At 41.4% G+C, this 8,606-nt stretch overlaps 1 protein-coding gene across 2 annotated transcripts; it reads right to left on the reverse strand.

Annotated features, from left to right (window-relative positions):
* Window positions 1–2,901: 2,901 nt before the first annotated feature.
* CASP8 (caspase 8) lies at window positions 2,902–8,566 on the reverse strand. 2 transcript variants are annotated; one of them, XM_032445984.2, is made up of 8 exons: window positions 8,210–8,566; window positions 7,356–7,461; window positions 6,087–6,225; window positions 5,940–5,996; window positions 5,673–5,740; window positions 5,052–5,187; window positions 3,678–4,179; window positions 2,902–3,388 (listed from the first exon to the last, which is right to left on the reverse strand). In XM_032445984.2, exons 1-8 carry the CDS (start codon window positions 8,512–8,514, stop codon window positions 3,253–3,255), a joined length of 1,449 nt encoding a protein of 482 aa, XP_032301875.2. In that variant the 5' UTR covers window positions 8,515–8,566; the 3' UTR covers window positions 2,902–3,252. The 2 variants fall into 2 exon arrangements, with proteins under 2 accessions (XP_032301875.2, XP_085408863.1); XM_085552737.1 differs by lacking the exon at window positions 6,087–6,225.
* Window positions 8,567–8,606: the final 40 nt, after the last annotated feature.

Raw genomic sequence — 8,606 nt, forward strand, 5'->3', positions numbered from 1 at the left:
GTATAGGTGTGTCAGTTAAATCCAGAAAACAACACTTAGAGTGTTCTGCTGCCTTTTGAAAAACATTTTACTTATGAGTGATAAAACTTCACATAAAATCACAAGGAGCTCATTAACTTCTAAGCAGAATATCTGAAAGTGAGCCTCAGCTGAAATCAATATGCTTATGCTTTCTGGTACTACAGCAGCTGATGCTTCATTCTTCTAGCAATATTGTGACAAGTAGCAAGAAACAGAAAAGGGACTGGACTACTCTGCTACAATTAAGTATCCATTTAGGTCAGTGGCTTTGTTTGCGTCTATTTTATGGTCTCCTATTTGAAAGTATACATTCTTCCCTTGTTTTTTCTTCAGACATGCAAGAGAAGATTGTTCTGAGCTTTTTACAGGAAAGTGTGCGATTTACACTTTTTTTTCCTGTCTCAGTAACTGTAGTTCTATTAGCTTTCCACTGTGTCTGTGAAAAAGTGGAAGCAGAGACTGAAACCAAGCTACTTATCCTTTATGAATATTCATTTGTGCAGGTCTCACTGAAATTCCACAATTCCAATTGGGCACAGAGGTGCCCAATTTTTGCCTACAGTTGTACATACCTCTATCATGTGTCCTTGCAGCTGCTATTGTGGCAGTAAGGCTCAGAATGTTTTCCTGAAAATGCTTAATTACTTCCATGGTACAGAATGGGATCAACATCTATTGCAATTAATGGGTTTTTACTTCAATTTGTCTAATTTAATAACTGATAGTGGTTCCTCAGCAATCTGTGCAAAACATCTCAAGGAATTAGGAACCACCATTATCGTATGGTAAGTATCCTGTATTTATTTAGCTTGCTTTCTTTTCTGACATGAGAGGGTGGCAAAGAAATGGAACCCTCATCTGACTGAAGCTGACGTTTTAGTTCACTATTTCATATGCTGAAGATTGAGCAGGCCATCCTGTGGAAAGATTCTCCTTCTAGTCTCTGCAGCCGTTGTACGTGTAGGTACCTACTGTTTGTCAAGCCACAAGATAGAAAGCCAGTGTCTGCATTGCAAAAGTTCCCCAAGTTTGTTTCACCAGCATGTACATAACTTACATTGTTGCCTAATATTCACCATATTTGTTCAGCTAGAAAGCTGTATGCCTATGTAAGAAATGCTGATCTATGTAGAGCTGCACTACTAGAGTATAACTTGCAAAAACATAGGAGGATAAAAGAATGTCCTAACTCTCTGTGAAATTTAGGCTATTTTGGACTAGTCCTGGGTGATGGTACTAACAATCTCCTCCTCTACAATTAGAAAACAAAACAAAAACAAGGGAAGCAAGGAGGGAGTGAACATAACTGTCTGTGGTATTTGGTAGTACTTATTTGTTTGTCAGAAGTCACCTTAACAATCTGCTGTTTTTTGTATTTACTAGTTGTGATGTTGCTCAGATTTATGAAAGAAAAAAAAACAGAGTTTTTTCTTCTTTTCTTTGCAAAGAAAGCAAATACCTGCTGCTGAAAGAAGCATCAAGCAGAAAATTACATCAGTTGAAGAAAACCACCAGCTAACTGCAGTTTATCTCTGTGATGAAAATGTTACCCTAAGGTAAGCACTGCAATTAGCGTGCAGCAAATAATGGACACCAGTGAGAGTTAGTGTAAAATGTGCAGTTATTTACCTTTCTGTGTGTGCTGTGGCCTGTCTGTGGCTGCTGACTTGTAACTGCTTGGTGCACTGTCCCACCGGGAGGGGTGCCTCAGCAGCTCACGCAGACCCTTTGAAGTCTTACTGATGGTTGTGCTGCTTTACATATTTGTTACAAGACCAGGAACATTGGAGGTAGACGGAATTTCTTTTTCTTCATGTGAATGAGTGTAATTAGTCTGGAGAGCTGCTAGGATTCCTTGTGAATCAGTGAGATAATTGCTTTATAAGAGGAAAATAATTACATAAGAGTTTGAAAGGGCACAGATTTAATTCCTATTTGAGGAAGGGTTGCCAAACTCACTATACGAGGAGATTGCTACTGAGACCTTGCTTATGAGATGCATTTATCTTGCATGGAAAACCCCCCTCCATGTTTTTTATATCATGTTCTCCTGAGGAAACTATTTCCCTCAGAATAGGTAACCGTTTGTAGTTGCTATAGCTTTTTAATTTCGATTCTTAAGAGTTGCCTATGCAAGCATGCTATCAGATTCTATTGGCTTCAAATCTCTGGGGTCACTTAAATTTGGTCAACATTAAAATCGTAAAAGAAATTTCAGCCTCCACCCAAGGGAAAGGGAACTGTGCAACTCGTCATTTGGCTGTAACTGGTCCCCAGCTGGCTGATCTGCAGTGTGACAAGCAGGACAGTTAGAATAGCAGGGGAGGTAGGGAGCCTAGGATGTATGTACAGAACAGAACATTGCTGAAGAACAGAGGTGTGATGTAAAAGATAAGGTTCTGAAAAGTGTGTGTGGAAAGAGAATCTAGGATGAAAATCCAAAGTAAACAAGGTCACACTGGTAGCAAAGAATGAAGAAATATTCATCAGATGAATCCAGGAAAGTATTTATGCTCCAGAAATTGTTCAATTGAAGACTTATTGAAAATCAGCTAAATAGTCACCTACTTTAGTATCATAACCATGCACACAGTAATCAAAGGAGGCAATATGTTTTTAAAGAGCTGTTTTTTTGGTTTTTTTTTTGCTATGCCTACAACAGAGACTCGAAGGTCAACAAGGTAAGTGGACATAAGCATAATGCTGTATCTATGCAATTGATTGGAATGTTAAGAGTACTGTAGGTAAAGGATGCTGTGAAATGCAGGTCACAGCTCAGGATGCTGGAGGACAAGTTCTTGACTTGAGGAGGGCTGAGACTAAGTCTGAATGATTTAAAGTAGATGGGTGTGTAAGAAAATTCTGATATGAGCCAATGCGTTCTTTAAAACATGCAGTCTCCTGCCTTTTATTTTATTAAAAAGTTATACAGAAAATACACAAATTATATGAATTTGTATTTGAAAAGTATCTTAACAGCAACATATGGTACATCAGGAAGGGCATTCAATCTATTGTAAGGCTTCAAACTGGAGACCAGCTCTGAGATGCTTTCAAGTATAAAAAAAGTGTCATACAAATTAACCCTTACATTCATAAAGATTTTATTCCTTATCTGTTATCACTAAAAACGTTTGTATATGTGCTAAAAGCAGAATGATGTTTTACCGAATTCTTAACTGAGATGAGTGGTTTCCAGGTTATTGCAGTGCTCTCTGCCTCTGCTCCTATTTAGTTTACAGGAAATATGAGTTTTTTTCTCAGTGTGAAACTGGGCTGTGGCATTTGCTTCCCTGCATTCTGCTTGTCAATCTTGCTGCTCACCTCTTGATTCACTGCTGTCAGTATGGTGAGAATGTCTTCTCCTCTGCAAAAAATACAAACGGTTTTGTATTAGAGTATTTGCATGTAAAACTTAATGCATTCTTATATATCACCTTGACCTGCGCCCAGTGCTAATGGCTCCTCCTTTAAACCATTTTTAAAGCAGTTGGGTGAGCTGCTTCAAACAATCAGTATTGTTATTCTCCATTGCTTTTTTCACTCTGAGTGATCACTCCCTCTGCATGTTATCTACCTCTGCATCCCAATAAACTTGTGTCCTTCAGAAGGAAGATAAAGGTGTTGCAAAGAAGTATCTCAGGAAGCATAGTTACCTAGGACAACTGTTCTCCAAGTGTTGGCACAGTGACTGTATGTACCAGGTCCCCTGGCTTGTGCTTCTGTAGGAGACGTAATCTTGCAGAGTAGCCATGCCCAAGAGGAAGTCTGCCTCTGAGGGGATGCAGTCCAGCTGAAATCTTGCATCTGCTTCTAGAGAATAATCTTGTTCCCCAGAATCTGTTTCAACGGTTACACCTTTCTGATAAGCATCACCTTGGCAGGCCTGAACAAAGAAGACTTTTGGTTTTCCAGCAAGTGATTGGCAATTTTGCCCAGTGAAAGAAGTGGTCAGTTCCTGGATAGGCACTTCCTGCCCATCAACACCATATATAATGCCTTTTTTTCCATGAGAGAGAATACAGCAAACAAAACAGTCTTTGTTGTTGTGGTCCATGCACCGATACTTGCTCACTATCTTACGGATTTCCTCTGCAGTGCAGTCTCTGTATTCCACTACTGTAAAATGAAGATTGCTGAAGACTTTTTTCAGAGCCTCTGGAAAGTAAAACAAGGGGGAATTAATAGTGCCACTTCTTTCCCTAGGAATGGAGGGCATTAGCTATTTGTTAACAGTTGTTTCAACACTAGACAGATAGGAGCGATTTCTCCTAGAATCATCTAGGTTTGAAAGATCATAGAATCCAACTATCAACCGGACCTACCACATCCCATCACTAATACCTCCAGGGGTAGATACTCTACCACCTCCCTGGGTAGCCCATTCCAGTGCTTGACCACTCTCACTCTTATGAAATTTTTCCTAACATCTATGTAAACCTCCCCTAGGACAGCTTGATTATGCATTCAATAGAAACAAATCATGCATTCAATAGAAACAAAGTTAGTATATTGATTAAACTACTACAAACTAAAAAAATTGACATACGTTACCTCCTTGTTTTCCTTTGCTCATATATATATATATGAAATTTCTGTCAATATATTTGAGAAGTACCTGCATCTTAAGAAGATAACCTACATTCTGGTGATGGATTTTTTTTCTCCTATTCATTGTAGTGCAAATATACCCATTTCACAGACCCTAGGACCTCCAATGAGCTCTGCTGCTGCTTTGCAGGACAGCCTGCTAAAATGAGGTCCCTTGAATAGCAATATAATAAGTGTGCGAAGTCCATATCCCCATCCGCTCTTAAGCTAGATGTGAAGTAAAATGCTGTTTCTCCAGCAAATCTGTTTCTGATTCAGTGCATTTTAGTAGTATGCAAGTCTACCACTACAAGAAACATAGCCTTGACATGGAAGCTTGAACTTAAGACTCCTAGTCCAGAACACAAAATGGATCCTGTTTTTATGTCTGGTGTGCTCTCCCTGAATATATGTAAACTCATCTGTAACATTCACTGTACCTGCATCTATATCTGTTCCATTCCGATTTTTCATCTTTCTGAGTTCTGGCACTGCTTCCCTGGCTTTTGCAAAATTGTGATTGTTCAGGATCAAGCAAACTCCACGGGGTCGGCTGGTCATTTTATAAACTTCAACCTGTTGGAAAGAAAGACTTCTTGTGAATGCTTCTCAACCCCCTGTAGTGTCATAGTGGGTAAAAAGCCAGCTAGCTTTCTATCTCAGCAGCTCTCCCCATACAGCTTTGCTCCCAGAACTTGGCCGTGTGCTGCCTTGAAGCAAGACAGAACCCACCTCTTGCAGCCTCCACCATGACACTCCGCCCACAAGGGGTGTTGTATTCACCCACTTCTCTGTGCCTATTTATCTGCCTGCTGCCTGTCTCCTGGTATTAAGAGTCAGGGGTATCTTCTACCCTTAAAAACATTTCTTAAGTTTTAATGCCGCTGCAGCTTCTGCCTGATACGTAGTTTCAAAACAGAGGACATTACAAAGTAGTGCATCTTTGTTTTCCTAGACAGTGCCTTTATCAGCTGTGCTTATAATACTTAATGTGTACTTCATAAAGGAATGGTCTCTTCTGAGACAAAATTGTGACATTTCTAAGACACAAACTGACTTACCTGTGAAGACTGATCACAGTTGCCCAGAGAATCAGGTGCCACAGATGATGCCAGCCATATGGTACTGTCTGAATACACACACAAAACATGTATAAGTAAACAATTAAAAGGGAGTTTAAAGCGCTGCAATCAGTTAGTAAGCAAAAGGATGCCTGATCATTGTCAGGCACATGCTTAAAGAGGCAAGATGCAAGCAGTGTAGAGAGTACAAAAAGCTGGAAAAAAGAAAAAGATCTAAACATTCATTTTTGAAAAAGTTTCAGTTACCTCTGGGGGCTCCTGTGCTGCTTCTTCGCCCCTCTGTGACAGGCATCTCTCCTTCACCTGAAAAGCATTCATTATTAGTCCTGTAAGACACCTTATGTATCGCTTCAAGAATAAAATGTGTGAGAAAGAGGACTTGTTTTGTTTTACCAAATGTGTTAAATTCATACTCTTCAATTTTCTTCAGCAGGCTCTTGTCCACTTTTTCACAAATACTCTTCAGGACAGTTAAGTCGTCTTCTCTCAAAATCCCCTTCTTCTCCATCTCAATGAAAACGTCGAGCATTGTCTGAACAATCAGAAAGGTAGTTTGCTCTTAGGGCAGACCCATGCTGCTACTGAGAAGGAAGCTGCAGCATGTTTAGGTGCACCCAAACTGGCTTTAGTGTACCAACAACACAAGTAAACCACTGTCAGTCTCACTGCCTCAGTTGATATCTCAAGCTGATTTAATTAAATGTAGGCTGACAAAAGCTAGGAGTACAATGACTAAAACTTTCTTCCTAAAACACACTTATTTCCTTCCCACTGCTCAGAGATGCTGAGAGCTAATAAGATCTAACCCAAGAGAGTTAATAGTAATCACACAGGAACAAATAGTGTCATTTTTAATGACTCCTATCATTTACCTGACTTTCAGTGGCATCTTTGTGCCTTTGACTGAAACCTAAGCATCACTGTAGCAAAAATGGGTATAACCATGCAAATATGGTATAAAGAGTTCTCTGAAGAAAGAGAGAACCCAAGGGACAGAAGCTTTTGCTGGAGTGGCAGAGCGCAGTGGGTCACCTATGGATTTACTAAAACAGCCACCACTGGATAGGCACAGTTTATCCTCTAAGAAAAGAGGGAAGATTTTAAAAGAGATTTCATTAGGCAGAACAAAGTACCTGACAGTCAAAAGGGCAGATTGACATAGTATTCAGAGCAGCTGGATCTCTTGCAATTATGTAAGTTAACTCCAAGATCATGGGCCTTAGCTCTAGTAAGGATGTCTGCCTAGATCTGTTTGGGGTTTTCTTGTAAGAAACCAAAACATTACAGGAATAGCCCTAGTGGGTGATTCTTAATTTGTTAATGACTTACTTAGAAAGCAGCCAAAATTAAACCAGCTGGAAAAGATAAATGGAAGTGCTCAGCCTTCTACTGAAGAAAGCCAGTCAATCCTATATGGAGTTTGGGTGTGCAGGCATCATGCCTGGCCCAGGACTGGCCTGTTCTTTCTGGGCTGGAGAAGTACTGCTGGAGCAACACATAACACTGGCATGCAACAAGTCCTCTGTGCACCATTCCAGGTCCTTTCTTTTCCTTATGGAAAAGGAACACTCATTCCCTTCAGTGCAACCTAAATGCTGCTATGTATTATAGCAATGATTTAAGGAATCAAAACAAAAGAAAAACAGAACAAACAATTCTTACAGTTTCAGGGCTTAGCTTGCACTTTGGTAATTCTTTCCACAAAAGAAACTTGAAACACTTCATCTCATCTTGGGTGATGTTTTCTGACAGCTGAAAGAGCAGATACCTAGAAGGAACAGTGGAGGACAGTTTCATTATGTTCTCCAGCATTTTCCTTAGCACAATTTAACACCGTACCATTGAACCATCCCCTCAGCTCCCCCAGCTGCCTTCCCGGGACAGCTTTTTTTCTTTTCATCTGAGGACGTTAGTCCCAGAACAGACAGAAGTCAAACCATTCCAAGCTGCAACTAAAAACATCTGTTTTCCCAAAATCAGAATTGCACGGAGTGCTTCTGCATGAGACATGAGGGCAAAGACAGTCACACCCAGTCACTGACTGCAGCCCAGAACACCCAGGCGGGGAGGCCTTTGTAGTCTGCAAATTATCTCAGAAGTGTAGAATCACCAAGGTTGGAAAAGAGCTGTAAGATCATGTAATCCAACTGTCGACCTATTGCCAATATTTCCCCACTAAGCCATGCCCCTTAGTACCACATCCATGTGTTTCTTGAACACCTCCGGACACAGTGACTCAACCACCTCCCTGGACAGTCCATTACAGTGCCTCACGTCTCTTTCTGAGAAGAAAGCTTACTCTTCTCTTTTACTGGACAGAAATTTTCTCTGCTGCTTATACCCGCTTTCCTTGGAAAGATGGAGATGCTTGTGTTTTGCCAAACCTTACCTGGTGCTAACTCATCAGTAAATATCTTGCACCTACCCACCCAAGCAGGATAACTGATCCCAAGAGTGCAACTCTGCCAGGCTTTCACCCCCAGGACCCTGATGAACGCGTACTGCCAGCTGCTCACCTGAATGGAGACACCCGTGCCCTGCCTGGAACCTGGAGCTCCCTCTCCATCTCCTCTCGGCTGGAGCCCAGGTGGAAAGCCAGAAGGTCTATCCGATTGATCCGGTAGAGCAGCTCCTTCAAGAAGAACAGATCCCCTGCTTCGATCATCCCTTTCTCCTGTAATGCTTGGAAGAAGGCCTTGGGTTCCTCAATATCTTCCTGCTTTCTTACAGTGACGTGCTCCAGGCTGAGAAACTTCAGAGACGCCAGATCATTCCTGTCCAGCGCCTCGCTGATCACGTAGAGCAGCTGGGAGAACTCCATCTCCCCGCAGCAGCTCCAGCCCTGAGCTGGGATGGGCACCACTTCCTTGTGCACCCGCGCTTCTGTGCTTCCGCCCACTTCGTCCGGCGAGG

Source organism: Coturnix japonica, chromosome 7 (genome assembly GCF_054131305.1).
Source record: "Coturnix japonica strain WE chromosome 7, WE-NBRP24, whole genome shotgun sequence".
Taxonomy (NCBI): domain Eukaryota; kingdom Metazoa; phylum Chordata; class Aves; order Galliformes; family Phasianidae; genus Coturnix; species Coturnix japonica.